General features: G+C 39.3%; 1 protein-coding gene across 1 annotated transcript; it reads right to left on the reverse strand.

Annotated features, from left to right (window-relative positions):
- Positions 1-520: 520 nt before the first annotated feature.
- TXNRD3 (thioredoxin reductase 3) lies at positions 521-19,647 on the reverse strand. The gene is made up of 16 exons (XM_082767853.1): positions 19,317-19,647; positions 12,780-12,840; positions 11,709-11,818; positions 11,018-11,131; positions 9,596-9,668; positions 8,661-8,780; positions 8,154-8,296; positions 6,964-7,079; positions 6,637-6,862; positions 6,315-6,407; positions 5,776-5,852; positions 4,648-4,804; positions 4,344-4,451; positions 3,397-3,492; positions 2,088-2,222; positions 521-1,797 (listed from the first exon to the last, which is right to left on the reverse strand). Exons 1-16 carry the CDS (start codon positions 19,440-19,442, stop codon positions 1,735-1,737), a joined length of 1,818 nt encoding a protein of 605 aa, XP_082623979.1. The 5' UTR covers positions 19,443-19,647; the 3' UTR covers positions 521-1,734.
- Positions 19,648-21,060: the final 1,413 nt, after the last annotated feature.

Consider the following 21,060-nt stretch of genomic DNA (forward strand, 5'->3'; position numbering starts at 1 on the left):
CTTAAAGATGCTGCTGTAGAAGATAGCAAGCAGGTGGCTCTAGCTAGTATTTCTGTGAGACTGGAACAATGAATTCCCCAGAGCTTTGAGGCACAGCAACAGCAGAAGTAGAGTAAGTGTCCCTACTGCCAAGTGAAACTACTTTAGATTACTGCTAGGCATCCACAGCAAAACCCCAAAGCAAAATACCAGCAAGACTTGGTGCTAGAAGCCTAGTCAGAGTCTCGTGAGTACCTTCAGCTATGTTGCAGTTAAACACTAACATATATAAATGAGACTTTCTGGATTACCAAGAAATGGTATTAAACTGCTTTCTCAGTCTGAACAGAGAAACCTGCATGCACAAGTGTTAAATTTCTGGAGCATGCCCCAAATTTGGCAAGATAATTTGCTTCCTCATTTGAGAGATTACAGCATGCAAAGGTCTGTGGAGACTTTAGTATTGCATGTGGAACAATTTAATTGAAACACAGTAAGATTTCTTAAGTATGCAATGATGTAAATCATGGTCAGACAACAGTGCTGTATATGTTGTTTATTGAACTTCAAATTCCATGGTACATCATAGATTAAATAGTTAAAAACTGTTTATTTACTATCATACAGTGTTCAAAAAGTCTTTCAAAACATATTTTTGGACAAAACTAAGAGCCAAATTCAAACATAATTCCCCCAGAGCAGCATGCCATTGGTGGAAGAAAGCTTCAGAGGACTGACTGTACACAACACAACACAAAGCATGACAACACACCAAGTCATTGTTCTCTGCTGCAACACAGTCAAAAGAGACATTCTCTGTAATTACCACCATTGGCAGGCACCTACAACATTAGTGGGACAGATTGCTCTGAAATTTTTCCTTCCAAACTTCAATACTCTATATAAGAGTACGAACTTACAGTTTCTGAGTTCTGTGATGTCTTACACTAGAGCTGACATCAAATGAGACTATAAGCTCTAAATATAGCCATAAACAGCAAGACCAAATTGACAAGGTCTTGCATTTATGCTCTTCAACCCTGACACACTGACACACAAAATTCCTACCATTCAATTTTTCATCTTAGAGACACTGTCACCTGAGGTCAAACAACTATGAATGAACAGCAGCAATGTCCTAGATTACTTCAAAGTTTTAGACTTGAAGTGTGATACAAGTACTTGAATCGCACTGCTCATCATTTGCATACAATTTGTGCCATCTTGCCATAACTGGATATACAATTAAGTAAAGTAAAATGCATCAAAAGAAATAAATCAGTCAACTGTAAACTGTTGGCAAGAATCATTCAGTTACATATTTGTCTTCTACCTCAGGCATTTATACAAGATACTGAAGCCTTGAAGTGTCAGCTTAAATTTGTGCAACTTAAGAATTTCCTTCAGGAGGAGTTCAGTCATCTGACTGGACGAAGAGATCTCCAACCTTGCATGGCAGCCATCAGTCATAGCTCACCTCACAATAAGGTTCCGAGCCATAACATCATAAAAGCACGTTAGTGCCAATTCCAAGCAAAGTCAGGATTCACTGTTCAAGATTTCCCTGCTGTATTACTGTTTCCATTTGCAACGCTATTCACTGAGGAAGCCTCTCAAAAGCACCACTCCCTACTGCACTACACGCAGTGGTACTGATGCAAATGTTTAGTTTGCCCCAAAGCAGTTGGATGTATTAGGGCTTCCACAGAACCAAGCGTGTACAACATGAAAACATGTAAGACAGCAGGTTTAACCTCAGCAGCCCCGTTGAGTGATGTCTTGTCCTGACGATTTTGTAATATCCATTGTAGTGAACACCTGTAAGACACCAAAACAGCTTATTTACTGTTGCTCTGTATCATCTATGTAGCTATTTGGTCTGCTCTTGTGAAGTAACAATACTAGATTTCCATGAACTATTATGGTGGAAAACAAGTTGCAGTGCACAGTTAACATACGTTTCCTGTCATGTGCTAACATCTTGTAGCCAGAAGTTAAGCGAGTACTAAATAAATCTCAGTATAGAATGCACTTCAGTATTATTTTCTTGCATGTATTTTTATTTTTAAAGCAGGTTTTAAGAACAAGCTTCCCCCTCACCCTCTTACCTCTGCACAAGTTGGATGGATACCAATTGTTTCATCTAGTAATTCTTTGGTGAGACCACATTTTATTGCAGCAGCAAAACCCTGGGTAACTTCACCAGCATTAGGTCCAAGAACATGAAATCCTACCACACGGTTCTTTAAGGGTGCAGAAAAACAACAATGAGTAAAGTAGGTAAAGTTTAATAAAAGCTCATGTACATAACTCCCACTACCCCTAAAATTATATGCTATACAAGCAGGTCAATCTTGTTAAAACACCCTAGGTTTGAATTTTGAGCAAGCTATCTGTGTAGCAAAATCTACAGTGATGGGAGTAGCCTGTAAGAATGAGATAAAAATGGTGTGGTCTGTTTTAATTTGCCTGATGAATTGATTTATTAAGAGAAATACAAACAATGGTTTAAAACATTTTCCCTAGACATCCCAATACCTTCAGAAAAGCCCTAGCCCTGGTCTGACCATAATTTGCAAGACAGGATACAAATTCCTTACAACACAGAGAACCAAAGACACTATTTACTTGACATTTCCCCTATCACTTAAGCATGCTAGAAAAAGCTTTGCACAGAAATCTAGAGAAAATCTTTCCCTCCACTGTGATCTTTCCACTTGGCGTTCTTGCAGTCAGTCTCCACTAACAGCAGAACTTTGTGCCTTTCTGCAGTCTTTGAAAAAGGCATTGGCAGGGTAATAAGGAAGAGTGAGTTTATTTCCTCTTTAGTTCGACAGCCAAGCTATTTCATCATATCATTCCTTGTCTCCAAAGTGATTTTACACTCTAAATTCTTCCTTTGTACATCTGTTCTCCTAGTTTTTGGGACAGATAACAGACAGCATTGGCACTTGTTTTTGAAACAAAACTCACTGATCTCTAGAAATAACAGTTCCTTATCACTGAGGTTCTAGGATCAACAACGTTTTCCAAGTTCCTGTTAAACATACAAATCTCTGCACATTGCAAAAAGTCCAAAGCAAAAAAACACGATGGTCCACAAGCCTAAGGGAAGACTGTACATATATAATAGTTCAACAGCCCTTGGAAAAACCCTGGAGAACTTCACAACTTTATCCTTCAATAGAGACTCAGGATGAAGTTTCATAAACCTATAAAGCTATCACTTGCTCAAACAACTGTTATACAAAATCAAACAATCAGCTCTTTCCAAATTGATTGAACCTCTTAAACTAATGCTTATGTTAACAGCAGATAGAGCTAGTCTACGGCAGGCCAGATATTCTGTCTTTCGGCTTGTCTAAATAAAAATATTCATTAATACACTTGACACATACATTCTGGCTTGCTACTTACATTGTCGTGTTTAGCACAGATAATCTTTGCATAACAAGTATTGTTATCTCGGCCTGGTACTGTCCATTCAAGTGGCCAGAATAAACTGTGATAAACCTGGGAGGATAACAAGAAAGAAGCATAACAGTTTGATGAATTAATTCAGTCAGACAATTCTAGTTTTTTAATCTGTATTTACAAATAGGTGGTTTGACATTTAACTCACTGGACTGTTGTAGCATATTAAACAACAGTGCTTTCCTCTCAGCATCTGCCACCCCCATCCTAGCAGTCCATATTCCAAAAGTTAGTAGAGAAACACTTAAAACGTGTCCCAATTAAAGCTGTAGCTGTTTTAATTGTTTAAAAGACAGCATCTTATGATTATTTTCAATGAGAGAAACTCTTTAGTAGTGCATGTTTAATTTCTAGTTACTATTTATTTAATCCTATTCTGCAAAGCAATTAAAGCAAAAACTAAATAATGCCAAGTATATTTGAAAGACAAAGGAGTTAAATACAAGGCATGCAAACAACTCTCTTGAAGTTGTCTTCAGAGAAGTGCAGAAGCTGCAAATTACCATAAAACAAACAAGTTGTGGTTGATACTTCCCATAGTCCTAAGTAAAGGTCAGGAAGAATTTAATTCCCAATTCAGGTACAGTGAACAAGTGGAAAATAGACAATCCCAAGTGTTTGGTATACTTCAGCCATAAGAATATTTACTTTGCTACAACAAAAGAGCTACCCACAGTTTTGAAACCTAATTTTGGCTTCCTGAATTCAAATGATTCTCAGAAGTGCAGAAATAGCTATGTAGAATTCTAACCTTATCAAGTCAAGTCCTATATTTTTGGCAATCCATTAACTTGTTACTCAGATTTTTCTATGATCAAAGGGCTGTCTAGGTAATCTAGGTGCACAAAAAATCTCAAGCTACAAGTTAAACAAGTCCTGAGTGCTCTCACCTCCAAATTTTGCTTTCCATATTTTTCTATGGCTTTCTCTTCAGCTAGCCCACAGCTGCCATACTCTAAGGGAGTAAACACTGTTGTTGGTACATTGATATAATCACACTGAAAAAAAACACAACAAAGTTTATATTTAGACTGTGCAAGTTCTACATGGTAGATCGTAGGAAGAATTTTATTAACCCAGTCTTATGTTTGCAGAACACTTGCAGTGCCCCCAGTCATATGAACAACTTGTGTTACTGCAATTCTGAGGAAAAAAACATAGAAGTAAATTAAAATTGTGTTCTTACACCTTTACCTTTGTGGAACTACCACCATAGAGCCTGCGGGCTAGGAGTTTCCCTGCTTGAATTGCAACTGGAGTAAGTTCAAGCTTTCCCTCCAAGATATCCCCAATAGCATAAACATAAGGCACATTGGTTTGTTCTTCTTCATTTACAGGTATTTTCCCATTCCTTTAAAACAAACAGAAAATAAAACAGAGTTCAGTATCATGACCTTCCTCAGAGCTCAGCAAAAACCAAATTGGATATGTTCTGCTACAAAGATGTTAGTTTAACCACTCAGCGTATTTTATGAAGTATGCTTATGCCATTTTAGTTCAGTTGCAAGTTCTTCAAGGCATTGGTTTCTGACACACGGGTGAAGTTAAGATTCAATGGGACAGTTTTGTCTCCAGCAACAACAGAAGTCTGATGACAATGAAGTTAGTCAGGCATCTTTGGACTTTTGATCTTTTATTTTAATATTATACAGCTTGCAATTTACATTTTTCCCTATGGGGGAAAAAAGCTGCATCATCACTCACATGTATAAGTGAGTTGGTTTAATAAGTTGCTAGCTGCTGCAAGTTGATTTTAATTCTATTGCCTGATCTACATAATCCTGCCTTTTTCTTTGCACCAGCTTTGCACTGACACTGGGGAGAAAAAATTAAAAAGAAATCTGTAGTGAGTAGCTTACTCCTTTTTTAGATGCTCAGATTGACTTGCATGATTTCCAGGACCACAGCATCAGACTTACAAGCCTATTAGGCAAAAAAAAAACTTTACAGATGTACTGAGATTCCTGTCAAATCACAGTTCAAGCTCTCTTAGGTGGAACAGCCTTCAAGAAATAATGAAATATACACTAAAACTAGAGGAATGCGTTAAAAGTTAGTATGTATAAAATCTAAGTAAATAAACGTATTCCTTGAGTACAGTGGCCAACAAGTAAGTAGTAGAATAATTCTTCCATTGAATAAATATTTAAGAAATTAAGTCCCTTGAAATTGAAATTGTACTCAAATTCAGGAGATGTTAAACAAGGCAATTAAGTGAACCTTTAAAAGTATGGGTTGAAAAAAAAGCATCAGTAGCATAGATTGTTAAAAAGTTTTAAAAAAAATAAAATAAGTGGCTTAGGGGAGTTGAGGAATACTCACTTCTCATTGATTTTGACACCAATCGTCTCTAAACCAATATTTCTGGTACACGCATCACGACCAATAGCTATCAAAACCTAAAAAATAAAATTACACCCAGTAATTTTACACAAGGAATTGTAATGCTGATTATGTTTTACTTTTTTATTTCTGAAAAAGCTTTAAAGCATACATGACTGAATTGACTTCTCAAAACAAACAAAAAAAATTGGAAAGAGGAGCTACCCGCTGCTCAGTCTCCTCCAAGCACAACTTATTTCAGAGATGCAACAAACAGCAACATGTTAGTAGCAGAACAACACAGAAACAACACTGTTCACCAGAACCAAATTCCAAGCATGAGAAGTTTCACCTGTTCTGCTGACAGGTCACAACTGAAGACGAATATTTAATTTTCGCCTTTTTTTTTTCCTGCTAGCAAGTTACATAAATAATTTTCCAAGCAAGACTTTACTTTTCTCCTGAACAGCTGTTAAGGTATTTTAATACATATCCATAGTATTGCTACATTCAGTTATTTTAAATCCAGAAATGCTTACAGTGTTATATTCTCCCACAAAAGTTTCTGGTCCCTCAGTAAACTGTGCTGTCACTTTTAGTCTTCCAGGCGTGCCATCCTCCAACTTTTCAACCTGTATAAATATTTGTAAGCTTAGAATGACCTCAAACAGCAGAATTCTTGCATTAGCACTTCAAACTTTGACCTATTGTTATTCAACAGTAAAAAAAAAAAAAAAAGCTTAGTCTCATAAAACATTTATTCTTGTACAATACCAAAACCTTCCCAGAAAGCACATGCATCCTAGCTATGCTGTTTACAGTAATTTAATGTAGAGAGAAGAAAGCTTAGGAAGCACTTGCCTGAGTAGGTATACACTTTCTGATGAATGTTACACCATGTGTTTCCATGTGGGCACCTATTTTTTCTGCCATTTCTTGGTCAAAGCCCCGAAGAAGTATGGAACGCACCATTACTGTGACATCTAGACCTAGACCAGCAAGAAACCCTGCACACTCCAGCGCCACATAGGAAGCACCCACAATTAGCGTTTTGCCAGGACAATAAGGCAGGGAGAAGAGGTCATCACTAAAAAGAGAAGTATAGGTTACAAGGTTCTTTGAAGACAGACTTGTCTTTGCAAACACCGGAGCAGACAAAATTCAGTCTATTATGCCTTTTCATCTCACCTTGTAATACAATATTCTTTATCTCCAGGGATACCAAGATATCTAGGCCTTTCTCCTGTTGCCAGGACAAAAGTCTCTGCGGTGTGATAGGTTACTTGTCCTTTTCTATTAGTTGCCTGTTACATAGACAGAGTTAAAAGTCTTTATCACAGGAACAGGTATTACAACAAATTAAAAACTACATAATCCTCACCTATAAGCACTGTTGATATGCTTAATTCTTAAGTGCTAGCTTCAAATAAAGCCTAATACATTTACAGATCCCATGCAGATCACATAAGAATAACTCGTTTAAATTACAGACTGTTAGGCTATTCTCTATCCTTTTAGGTTAGAGTACCTAAAATAATTTAAAACCTTCATTCATGCACTTTAGTTATTTGCCAAAACAGATAAAGTTAAACTCCCCCTAGTACAACCTAGATCTTAAAGTCTCTGTTCTAATTCATTTATAATGCTAAGGACACTGTTAAGCAAATGACCTGTATATGCGGACAGAAATAGTTGGTACATGAGGTATGTAAAGCATATCATCTCCTCACCATTAGTCTCTTGGTTTGAAAGACATTTAATTCAACTTTCATAAGCTCATATCAAGAACAGAAAATTGCAGCCACTGAACCAAGCAGTTGTCTTCAAAATGCAATTCTTCTAAGTTAACCTTGCTACACTGCTATCACTCACAGCAGGATTACCAGCACATGCTTTGTCTTGCAAAACTGGCAGTTTAATTCTTATGCTGATACAGCATAAGGTTCTATCAGCAGTGTTATGCAAGTGCTTAATCCAAATTTGATTTCTAGTTTGTGTGCTTTAGTATGAAGAGTTTCCAAGTGGCATATTGCTACAGTTGAAGGTTTTGTGTTATATGTTATTTTGTTTGTTTGCTTTTGGCTCAGTTTGCTGACCTTTGTCATGACATTAGCAACTAAGACCATCTCATGCAAGACTTAAGTTTACCGGATTCTGCATTACTCTTATGTAACAGTTAGTAGGTTTGCAAATACTGTGACACGTAATAAAGCACAATATTAATTTCACGAACTTATTTCTGAAATGACTTCTTTTAACTTAGGCTGACTTAAGTTGGCAGTGTTAACATGAAGCCTTTTCCTTGATGGATTTTAAAAGGCAGCTTTAGAATACAAGTTCTCTCTCAGGTGAATAAGATGTTTCAACACAGCACATACCTTAATTTTGTGTGGTTCAACGAATTCTCCGTAAGAATTTAGGTATGTCACAGATTTCTCCCTTAAGGACAATCGATAACCCCAGTTTAAAGAACCAATGTAGTTTTGAATTGCTTCTACCATGATCTCCCAGTTGTGTTTAACTGAAACAAGCCATTAATTTCATATTTTAGAAAACAAAGCACAACAAACCCTTGAAGAAAAACTTGTCTTATTTATTGTACATCATGCTAAGTAGCCATCATTGTCATCAGTAATTAGGATACTTATTAAAGTCATGTGTTACTATGGTGCACTTACCTGACTTGTTATTACCTGAAATAAACCCATTCTAAAAGTTAATCCATTTATTTCAGATTCCATGTATGACTCAAAAAGGAGAAATGCTTCTGATTCCCTTATGAAAACTATGGAACTCTGCCTTTATTTACTAAGTCTGAAGTCCAAGAACCATCTCTACTGTCTGTCATCTGTAGGCTGCCTTGTCTGTCCTCTGTTCTTACTAACCTTGTTCTTCATATTGCCAGCCATATTTCCTTGAATCTTTGAGTGCCTGTCCCAGAAGTGCTGCTTGATGCATTAGCTTCTTTGGAATACAACCTACATTTACACAGGTGCCACCAAGACCTAAGATGGAAAGAAATATGTTATTGTATTGCCCACATGAACAGAACATGCTTCTGCTATTATGTGCTTTACATAGCCACCCATAGATCAGTTGTTGATGCTTGCTGTAACATGGAATTTCTGCTGTTAGACATTTTAAAATACAGTGAACTTTGACTCATCAGGCCAAGAACGGTACCATGTGATGTCAAACACAGAGGATAGTTACTTACAGAGTGCTTCGTATTTTAGTTTGATCAGCAAGTAAGAATGGCAGAGTTCCTAAAATTTAGTATCATCTATCTGTAGAATATGAAATATGTATTTGATCAAAGTTTTAGCCATAATGATTGAAGTTTTAGCTCTAAGAGCACATTCAAAGCTTGACTCAAAGTTTGACCAGTGAAATACCTTACTCATTCTCAATTGCCAATAACATTAATTAGGTCAGACAGTAGCTGCCTAATTATGAAAAGGTATGAAGAGGTGAGGCATGGACAGCTATAGTCACATAACCTAGATCAGTTGTCCTTGAAGTAGAACTAGATGAACTAAAGTGCATAATAAAACAAACACAAGAAAATGAACACATGCACACATGGTATTCGGCTACAGTATTAAAGTGAACAGAATTAGAATGAATTCTCAGTTCTTTTTCAAATGTAAAAATACACAAAACAGAAATAACTGTCCAGAAAAGCAACATCTTTGTTACGTGTTCCAGAATTACAGTAATTCTGCCCTAATTTCTAAGGATACAAATCTGTAATATCTAACAAAGTAGTAAGTATGACTGGCACTCAAGCACCATCAAATACAAGTTAACAGAAACTTACCCCAGGAGGTTCCAAGAGGCGTTGGAACAACATAATCTAACACCATTACTTTCTTTCCCAAGGTAGCAGCTTCCTGTAAAAAATGTCAGCATCGATGAACTTCTCAGCAAAGAAAAGCTTTTCTGCTCTTTTACAGTCATGATATACTCAGGAATAATAGCAGGCTCATTTACTAGTCTCATTAATACATGCCTCTTCTACCTCCTCCACTAAGCAAAAATACATAACCTTGTCTGACCTCACAGTTGACCCTGCTTGGAGCAGGAGCTTTGTCTGGACGTCAATCTAATGTCCATTGCAATCTGAATAATCTTATACACAAGGAATGACCAGATACTTGACTGAATCTACTCGCTGTTTCATATTTTAAGGGCTTGGATCAAGTCTTTAGGTGCCTCAAATCTGTTTAAGAACTCCTGCACGGTTGTTGAGATCCTGGATCAAACAAGGTTTAAAATTAGCCAGTTATTTTGTATTCGATGAATACTCAAACTGTCCCACTCTAAACAGGTTGGTGATTATCACTAATGTTACAATTCACGTCTCAGAAGGCACTTCGAGGAAAGACCTGAAGCATTCTGAAAATAACTAATGAAGGAGACTGTCCATACGGAGTTGTGGTGCAGAGTAGAGTGTGTTAGTAGAGGGTATAGGCAGTTCTGGTGAAAGAAAAGAACTCACACCTTCTCCCACAAACTAGAATAAAATATGAAGCTGTATCACCTTCTCTGCTGTTTTTATATTGATCTAGTTATAGCCGCATGCTTAACTGCATTGTAGAGCAATCAGCAATGTTGCCAAGAGTAACCTCACCATGGCCAAACCATAAACTGATGGTTAGGATAGCTAGCTGAGAGGTAGGAATTGTGGGTTCAAATCCCTCATGTAGAAGAGAAAACTGAATCCGCATCTCAGGTCCTGAGGCATTCTGAACAACAGCTGATTGTGTAAGAAGTACATAATCTCTATTACCATTTCTGCAAAAGCAGCTAGAAGAAGCAATAAAGCATGAGGAAGTTTCTTGAGATAACAGCTGAAAGCTTTTCATTTTACACTGTTGGTAGTCCTGGATCCTAAACAGAAATACTTCAAGAATAGCCTGTACATTTCTAGATTACTGTTTGGATGTGTTCAAGTGCCTGTACACTACACATGAAGAGGAGATACTTAAAAAGCTTTTGGTTCCACCCTCAGCCAGGAACCTAAAGCCTATTATTAGATGACCTGACTAGGCATTGGCTTGAAACTACTCTATACAGACTGTGATCTTTTGAGTAAGCACACTACTAGAACCACTACTGATTCATTAGCAAGTTGAACGCTAATAATCATGAAAATATAGATTATTTTAATTCTACTGTGATTAATATGAAGACTAATTTTTCAAGAAGTTTCATATAGAACCTGTTCTTCGTGTCATACCTTGGAACAAGCAAGTCCACCTGAGCCACCACCAATAATAATGAGGTCATAATCATAGGTTTCCACATCTTTGACATCCCCAAGAAGTTTCTGCAGTGTTCCATTCTGATAAGCCTGTAGAAACACGTTTGAATTGATTTTAAGTAAAGACTGAATTACATTGCCTTTTCTGATGTAGATCATCCAGTCTTACATCTCCCTACAATATCTTAACAGAAGATAGAGCTGTTCCTCAATTTCAGGATCTGAATGGCCAGAGACTCCAAGCAACCTGATCTAGTTGAGGCTGCATTGAAAGTGGGGGGTTCCTAAAGTAATTCTGTGGTTGTGAAGATCATGGTCCTGGAAAAGATTCAAATGTGTTTCACATTTTACTTGCATAACAGCCTTTATGTCACAGAAAAGGCACTAAGAATCAAACAGCAAATTAAAAAAAAAACAAACAAACAGATTGTCTATTTCCTCAATCATACAGCTTGGATTGAGTACTACACAAACTTTCTAAGAACAGTCTAGAAGTTCCAGAGCCTATCTTACTGACAGATTCAAGAAAAATGCTTGTATACTTGTAACAAACATAGGAGTTAATTCACTAACAAACTAGGCAGTAAAAACACAAGAAAAATGGCTTGATCTAACACTCCCCCCCATAGTCTTGTTTACCTCCAGTTGATTTTTAAAGACAAGTTACCTTGTAAGTTGCATCACAGCCACCTACGTGCTTTCCATTCACAAATATGTTAGGCACTGTCCTCTGATTAGTTAGCTCTGCTAGTACTTGCTGAATACTGGGTCCATCAGCTAAAAATAAATGCAACAGGTACATTACACAACTATTTTAAAATCTTTTTACTCCAAGACCATATCTATTTAGCATCAGTGATTATAGCAATTGCAAAGAAAAAGTATTCTTAATGAGAAGTAATTCCAGAAAAAAAGAAAAATACTGAGAGCTGTATTATGTGCATCTTAAACTATAACTAGTTCATAGTATCTCCATTTTAAAAGTAAAAAAAATAAGTACAAAGAGATACTTCAGATTACTAATTATGTATATTTTCCCTCCAAACATAGCTTAAGCACAAACACATTAAAAAAGCATTAGAAACTAAGTTTTGTCTCTGTATATAGAGAAAAAAAACAGTGGGTGATGACACGCAATCAACAGTTTACCAGTGGTGTGGTGAAGAGCTTAGTGAGAATTAGAATAGCTAGAAACTATTTGTTCTTAACACTACACTCATTATGTATACGTAATGGAAGGCACACAGTACTATATTTGTAGTGAAACTAAAGCAACTTGGGCTTTAGGAAAAAAAAAAAAAAAAAAAACTGGCAACAGTCAAGATACTGGAATTCACTGTTCTTTCCCATGACTCAGCAATGTCCCCCATAAAGGTCACTCTTATACCACGTCAAACATTAACAATTCATCTAAAGCCACAAAAGAAACTGAGAAGGTAGAAAAGTACTGTGTTTTTTTTTCCTGAAAGACAAAACTTCTGATGGAGAAATCTGATCTCACATCCTCTCAGTTGACAGTTTGCACAGAGAGTCAAAGCCTTCAGTTACATTAAAAACACATCCTCCATTAAAATCCACACTGAAGGCTAACCGGTCTTTTATCTCTGTACGCATTAAAACTGATTTTAATTGCTTTTTATTACTTTCAGTTAGTTCAAGAGAGCTTGTAGTCATGCACAGTCACTGATTTTTTAGCTGCATGAAGCAACACCTGGTAGGTTTCCTTTCTGCTACTTACCTGTTACATCCAGTTCTAAAGCATAGTACTCTACACCCATGGAGCTGAAGAGTTCTTTCACCTGCAACAGGAAGGGACACAGTGTTTTTGTACACAGGCAGACTGCCAAGGCAAAGCTTTCACAAGATCTGATGCACAGTTCAGGGTAAGACCTAATCGTTGGATGTAAGAACTTAAGTCTCAATTATATGAGCATGTAAGGACTTCTAAGTCTCATTTATAATTCTTTGAGTGCCAGTAGATGTTTCTGATAAAGTTTGGCACTACTGCTACATTTTGCACTGTCCTTATTTAAAGCCAGAGTATTAAACAGCATTCAGATTAAGTATCCCACATCTGAGCAATCTTCTATTACAAGTCTTACTGACCTTATGAGACAGTTTCTTTATACAATTGGCTTAGCTGTAGATCTCTCCATCCCCTGACAGACAAAAAAATGCCCATGACAGTAACTGCTACGCATTATATCATCAAGAGAGAGAATGCAGCAGCCAGATTCCTTGATAATACTAAGGAAAGGCAGAAGAGCAGGGAGCAGAGGATAACTTGCAAAACAAAACACTGATGAGCACATGCAAAACAAAATAAAAACATTGCATTATAAAAAAGCCACAACAAGAATGACTCTCCAGGTGTACTCAGCACTGGGACAGCTCATGTCTACCTGCTGCCCTGCCCACATTCAGTTTTGTTCACTGCACCTCAGAAAATATTTAGAACAAGTGGAGAACAATTATTCTGACTAAGAAGACAATGAGCTGATTTCAACTTAAAGAAAAGATGTGGAAAAATGGCTGTTTCAATAAATAATTGACTGCCATAAGGAAGAAGAAAAGTGGTGGTGGATGCAATAACTAATGGGCTTGAACTGCATCAAGAGATTGAGATGAGACCTCAGGAAATAGTTTTCCTAATAGCAAGATGCTGAAACATATAGCCTACATAGAAGACAATCTTCATCAGTGAGTGGCTTCAAAGTACACGTCAAAAGTATTTGACCTACTGCTTCTCCTACACTGAGGCTGGGGACAAGACTTTTTTTTTTCCTCCACCTCTGATTTTTGGTTTGCTGTTTAACAACACCTGCCTTAGCCTTCTGGAATAAAGCAGGAGTAGTTCTAACTTGTTGGCCTTAGTAAAACAAAGTCATTCACATTCTCCTTGTGAAATATTGACAGAGTTAGTATCAGAATGTAAGTTACATTTTTAACCTTTTAAATTGCTATTCTTCCCCACTAGACAGAAGGGTCTAATGATACTTGGTCATTAATAGTCTGCTTGTCCCCTGCACTGCCATGAAATATCTCAGACACAACATCAGTACAACATGTTCCAGAAACATGTTTCATGTACCCAAGAGCCAGTATGGAAACAAACAAGCTAAAACCTCTATGTACAAGCCTAGCCTTAAAAAGAAAAGTCATCCTAAATGACAACTCAGTTGAGATTTTTTTTTCCTCCCCAACAGCTTCTGGGTGTTCTTGTAATACTAGTTCTGAATGGACAGGCTGCTATTATTACCAGATTCAAATCAGGTGGCCTTTTTGAAATAATATTTTTACAGTAACATCCATTTGTAAATTAGCAGCATGGAAATTATGAACTGTTCTTCCAGAGGGACAAGGACATACCTCATGGCACAAGTAATACTACAGCTGGCAGCATTTATTCCTTCAAAATACACTTTGACAGACTTACCTGTGCAAACAGATATCATAAGGCATTAGGTAAAATATCTGCTTTTAATCATAACCATCGTGATGGATGAACAGCTCTAACAAGAAGCACTAAATCTGTGTGCTCCTTGCGAGCATCAAGTCTAAACAATAAAACTCACTAAGCTGCCGATAGATAATTCAGAAAAAAAATCTTCTACAACCAGCTTTCCAACGAACCCCTGATTTATTGATGGCAATTCATTAAATTGAGTCATATCTAACAACCTTATAAACGTTAAACACATGATAAAGGAGTGTTTAAAGTGTTTAAAGAATGCTGCTGTGATCCATAGTGCTACTATGACAAAGGCCAGGTATTTCACTGCTTCCTGTCTTCTACTGGAGTTCCAGCTTTCTTCAAACAAAGGTTTTGTATTATGTATTAACAACGTGGCACATTTCTTACCACATCATATAGCAATTGTAGCAGACTACAATAAGCCCTGCATGTATGACTGATGACATTAGTTTTACAGCTGCAAATTAAATGAAATTGGAACAGCTCCTTGGAAGTCATTTGATCCAACCACCTGCACAAACAGGGACAAATGTGAAGTTCGATCATGTTGGCCAAAGCACTGCCTAACCCAGTTCTGAGTATTTACAAGGACAGAGATACCACAACCTCTCTGGGCTGTTCCAATGTTTGATCATCTCTATAGTGAAGAATTTCCATTTTATCTCATTGGAATATTCCTTGTTTCAAAACATACACATTGTCCCTTACTTGGCTTTTCACTCTACAGCTCTGAGAAGAGTGTGGCTGTCTTCCCTATAATCACCTGCTCCGCAGTAGCTGAAGATGGCAACAAAATCCCTCCTTAGCCTTCTCTTCTTGAAGCAGAACAAGCCAATCTCTTCTTCACACACCCTTTGCTCCAGCCCTCTAACCATCTACATGGCCCAAAAAGCTATTGTCCTAAACTCACCATTACCATAAGGCTTGATTACTGGGATGACTATAGCTGTAGACTGAACAGAAGGGAAACAGCAGTGGAACTGCTCCAGCTCTGCAACTTCTTTATAAAGCCCAAGCCAGATGCCACAGAAGATCTAAAAAGCAAAGCTCAAGAGGATTGCTGCTATGAAGTGGTACGCTAAGAATGTGAAGTCACCAAATTAGCTACTTGGCTGCTGTTTTAGTTTGCAGCAAGACAGCAGGGTGTAACATGCAAGATTTCATTAGCAGCTTTTTTAAAAAAATATGAAAAAATGCTCTACAGCTTGAACATTGCAGTATCAGCCCGCAGGGTGGAGGACAAGACAGGATACTTTTGAAACAAGAAAGGATTATAATCAAGAAAAAGACAGATGTAAGACAATGCCTTTAGGTGACATTTATTCTCCACTGAAGATATGGTGTAAAGGAAAAAAAAAGATAAATACCAGCACCCCAATTAGAAGTAGCTATTACACTTTATACTTGTATGAACAGAATATGCATGTGTTAGCGGTGGTGAAGCAGAAAGAAAAATGACAACTATATGAAGAGTTGAGATCTTCAACGCAGGCAAGAGAGACTAGAAGATTTCAGATTGGAAATGAAAATTATTAGGAAGAATAGAAAGACAACACACTAATCATGAGTAACCTAGAGAAAGTAAACAGGAAATGATTTCTGAGAACTACTAAGAATTCAACAAACAGCAAAAACTGAAGTTACTAAAAGAAATTATGAAACAAGAAATAAACTTCCATGCAATATATAAATTGGAGAGCTTTCTCGCCCCTGACATTTTAACAGCCACTATTAAAAAGGAGACCAAAAAGAGCTACTAGACCAGCCAATGAGACAACTGTCCACTGAAAACGTTTAACTCAATAAGATTAATACAAACTCGGGTCAACAAGTTCTGGAGCCACACTGCTGGAAGCTTCAGTGGCACACTGGTAAGTTTTCTTCTTTATTCCTCAGTCCTAAAAAGGTCATTTCTCCAATAAGTATCAGAGCCAGGATATCAGGTTGCATGGTTCCTCAATCCAATCATTTACTTGCCTTCTGACCATTGCACTGGCCTTCTTTCCCTGTTGAGCCTTTCCTGTTTTCACAAGGAAAAACTAGGAAGACTTCTAGATATTACTAAACATTAGACAGATTTTCCAAAACTTAGCGTTAGGCAAATTTCTTCAGAAAACTCTTCCTGGAGATGCTTTCTGTCATTAGGGAAGCTAAGTAGATGCAAAGCTTCATACAGCAAAGTTAAGTAACACAGTATGTCGTGTCTACTGCTTCACCTATCAGCTAGCACTCTTTAATAGCTACAGATGAATTTACCTGACATTTCCGTGGATACAGACAATCATCAGTAATAGCATAACATGTAACAAGAATAACTGGCAGCTTCTATAGAGCTACAGCTGTTGCTCATAAAATTATTTCAACACATCACAGCATTCAGACTCTGCAATTTTTCATGCTAAAAATGTTTTCTTTATACATTTCTACCGTAAGTTAATCGTTTCAGGGTGGCAAAAAAATAAAGAACAGTCAAATTTAGTTGTGACAAGGAAGTCAGTCTAACACCACCCCTTTCTCACTACTGCTGGCTAAAGCAATTGAACAATAAATTGCAGTTGCAGAAAGAACTGCACAATTGCCTAGTCATGCTGCTAAATGGAACAAACAGAATCAACTACTTAATTTATTTAGAGAAATTACTTGCAGTACTCCTAAGATTGTGTTTTCCTTCAGATTATTTTTTTTTCCAGCACAGCTACAGCCATTTGAAACAAAGAATTCTTCCCACACACCCAATTATGCCCTTTTAGAACACAAATACACGGAGCACCAGTGCTCAAGTACACCGGTTTTTCAATTAATCCTACCAAAAGCACATTGCTAACAACCATCTATGGTGAAAGAAGACACACGCTGCACAGCACTGATACCCTTATGTCTTTAAGAACTCAGAACTATGTGATTAAAGGCTAAGTACCCAAGCTGTAGCTTCTCCTTCAAATTATATCCACTTCATTAATTCTGCAGACTAAATCAGCTAGCAAGAACACTGCATTATCCATTGTTCTCTCATTCCTTTCATTATTTTCTAAGTCTTCATAGGGAGGTGTTAAAACTCATACTGTTGGAGATACTTGTTTTACCACTTGATGCCTTTCCTGAGGCCTCTCTCTCAAGCTTTCTTATAATTGTCTCTCTGCAATATATATTTCTACTGGCTTTCTTCATTGTATTACCTTTCCCTCCTGTCCCCAAAATGAAAAGTAAACCAAGGAAATCTGCCTAGAACAGAATTCAGTTCTTCTCTCCCTCATCTCCCACTCCCTGCCAATTTATCACCTGTTCCTCAAAGATTCATAGTAGGGCTTTTAACTCTCCCTCCTAGAAAGTGCTATGAGAGAGGGTCCTCATACTTCATACATTGTTCCTCTCTGTTCCATGACAATAAAGATTACATTCCTCAGATCTGAATGTTTCCTCAAAGCAAGTAATCTTGCCCAGTGAAGAAACTCTGAACAAAGAAAAGAACATTATTCTGGAATTTACTTATTGGACTACAATCAAGTCTATTTTTACCTAAAGCTCCTTGTGTTAGTCAAGTCCCACCACAATGCCAAAAAGAGACGAATGAACAGGTTGCAAACTTTATAAAGTGACTATGCCATGTTAGGACCTCAAAAACCACTGGATTGAGTGCCATACTTGTCAACAGTTGGCCAGTCACGATCACTACAAGCACACAGAACAATACAGACAGGAATGACTTTAACTGTTCCTCAAAGGACAGCACTGAAGCCATCAACAAACAATTCTCATCAAGAAAAGACAACACTGATTGGTTTGTCCTGTCCTCTTACACGGAGAAGCATCAATTTCTGAAAGCATCAATTAAGTTGCAAATGTGACAGAATACATTCACTCAAGTTTCCTACAGCAAGGCCCAAACACATCCTCCCTCACAAGAGGGACTGTAACTAAGCCCAGCTACACACAGGAGTGCAGTTTCTGGGAACCTTCCCAGGTTGTCAGCTCCATTAAAGCATATCAGAACTCAATCCCATTTGTGTTTCTTCCACTGTGGCCACATCAAACATGCCATTATTAGGTTTAAATAACATTCCACAACATGCTGTTTGTAAACATCCAGGAATCGTACTGCCTATGAACACCCAGATCGGTGAGGGCTATGACTACAGCCTGTTGGTATCACTGAATTCTAATGAAGATCCCACATTTCTTTAATGACTCTTGCTCACCAGTTACAGCTAACCTGTGTGATTCACACATAACAGGGCTAGGGAAGATCTCATCACAACTCAGCAGTAGTGACTTCTTTTGGGAAAAGATGCTTCATGACTAGGATTTTGAACTTATGATTTTCCTAGAGTCAACCTTCTCCTCCAGATTTCAAAAACAACAGAAAGTTTAGCTTTCTGTTAAGTGAGGGCGCAGCTTCGACCAAGCTGAGTATAAACGAGGGGCTCACACTTGTGGCAGGAAAGCAGCCCTGCCAGCGCCCTGACCTTGAAGCAGCAGGTCCCGCAGCGGAGGAAGGCACACGCTGTGTCGCACATCCCACGCACTCCGCTGCCCTTTGCTCACGTGGCAAAGGAAAAAAAAAAATTAAAAAAAATCACCCAGAACCCCAGCTCGGACCTCACCTCACCTCAATCCCTACAAAACCTGCTCTCACCGGGCGTCAAGGCGGGCACAGCACCTCAAAAACATAGCGCAAACCCCACAGGAGCCCTGCCACGAAGCAGCATCCCCGCAGCGACCTCACTCAGTCCTCAGAAGCCCAAGGCCTGGGCCTTCGGGCCTGAAGGAGAGGCCGAGGGGGCTCGGGGGCCGCCGCCTCACCTGGTTGCAGTAGGGGCAGTAGCTCTTGCTGAATATCATCACGCGGTGGGAGGCGATCAGGGTCCGCACGCGGAGTTTTAAGCCGTCCCAGTCCGGGAGCTGGGTTTGGCCCGGCGGGGGCGGCATGGCCGGGTTGTGCTGTGCCGAACCGTGCCGTGCCGGGCTGTGCTGATCCGTACTGAGCTGAGCCGAGCCGAGCCGAGCCGAGCCGAGCCGTGCCGGGCTGTGCTGAGGCGCTGAGGCGAGGCGCGTTCAGGGCAGGGCAGCAGCGCTGAGGTGAAGCCGCCCGCGCGCGCCCCTCCCAGCCAGCGGCCGCCCCACGCGCGTGCCCAACGCCCGCTCCGGCCTCCTCCCCTCACAGCCCTGCCCCTTCCGGAGCAGGGAAGGCGACGGGCTGGGCCGACCCACCCGCCGCCGAGGGGGGGGATAAACAAATAATAAGGACATCCAGCAATGCGAGCCATCATGAAATAATCTAGAATTTTTTCTATCTATACAAAGAAACGTTAGTGTTTATGTAGAGGTGGTGTTGAGGGAGGTAAACCTGTATTTTTAAGCCGTCCCCCCCCCCCCCGCTGAGAGCTGTGGAATGACCCATGAGGAGGGGGACGAGAGGGCGCATGCCCGGAGGGGGCTGTGCCCGCGGAGGGGCGGGGCTGTGCCCGCTGAGCCCTCCCCCGGCGGGCACGGGGGGGCTGCCGGCATTTTGGGCCGCCTCAGGGCTGCCTCAAGGCTCCACAGGGTCTTCCGGGCCTGAGGTGGCAGGGATCGCCTTGTGTCCCCGCGTGGAATAAATACTTTTGTTTATTAATAAATAAAATGGATTCTGGTTTGAGGACAGGTCGGCTGAGGCAGCCGGAAGAAAATCCCTTTTCTTAACTAATGTTGGGTTAAAGGAAAGGGATGCCGGAGCGTTATCATGTGTCCTGCTTATCATTACACACGTCTCTGATTAGGCTGATTATCCTCTTCCCAAGAATCAGTAATTCTCAGGACTGCAGGGTGGAGGGGACATGGTGCTGACCTGAGCCTGACTCAGGGCATGGAGCAGGAGGCACCCTGTCAGGTTATTCCCCTGCTCTGGTGGATTTTTGGCTGGGGAACGCTAGGCAGCGTGTCAAGGTCTCAAGAACCTGCTTATCTTCCTGCAGAGCATGCCCAAGTTCAGCAATTGCGGCAATAGCTTTCCGTAAACAGTCATAAGAGGTTACCCTGGTTTAGCATCTGGTGTTACTAGAACAAACCCAGCCAGCTTCTGAGTGACAGGAATCGTTTTCGGCTGGTGGGGAGACAAAAGTACAGAGACAAAAGTGATTTACTCAGTTCAGTGGGGAGTTTCTAACAAAGCCGGCAATAAAGTCCAGTGCACCCTCCCACGCCTGCCACAGAGCAGCCTTACTGCTATTTAGTAATGCTAAAAATAATAACATATATAAGCTGTACTGCCACCAGTGATGAAAATGGGCCTGGTGGAAGGCAACTGACTCAACTTAATTCCTTTTTGATCACATGTATCAGTGGTGTTCGCTGCCCAGTGAGCTTGAAAAATTGTATATTACACGTATTTTAATGTTGACAATGAAAGAGTTCTAGACTAAGTGTTTCTATGCTTCCCACAGAGAAAAACAAATCCAAGTTTTGCAGCCTCTTATTTCAGTAGCAGCATGTAGGAAAGTGGATACAGTACTGCAGCTGCTGAGTTTCAACATAACATGCAGGGTCCAGAACTATCCACTGTACATGG

The sequence above is a fragment of the Aythya marila genome (genome assembly GCF_965140915.1).
Source record: "Aythya marila genome assembly, chromosome: 10".
In the NCBI taxonomy this organism is placed as follows: Eukaryota; Metazoa; Chordata; class Aves; order Anseriformes; family Anatidae; genus Aythya; species Aythya marila.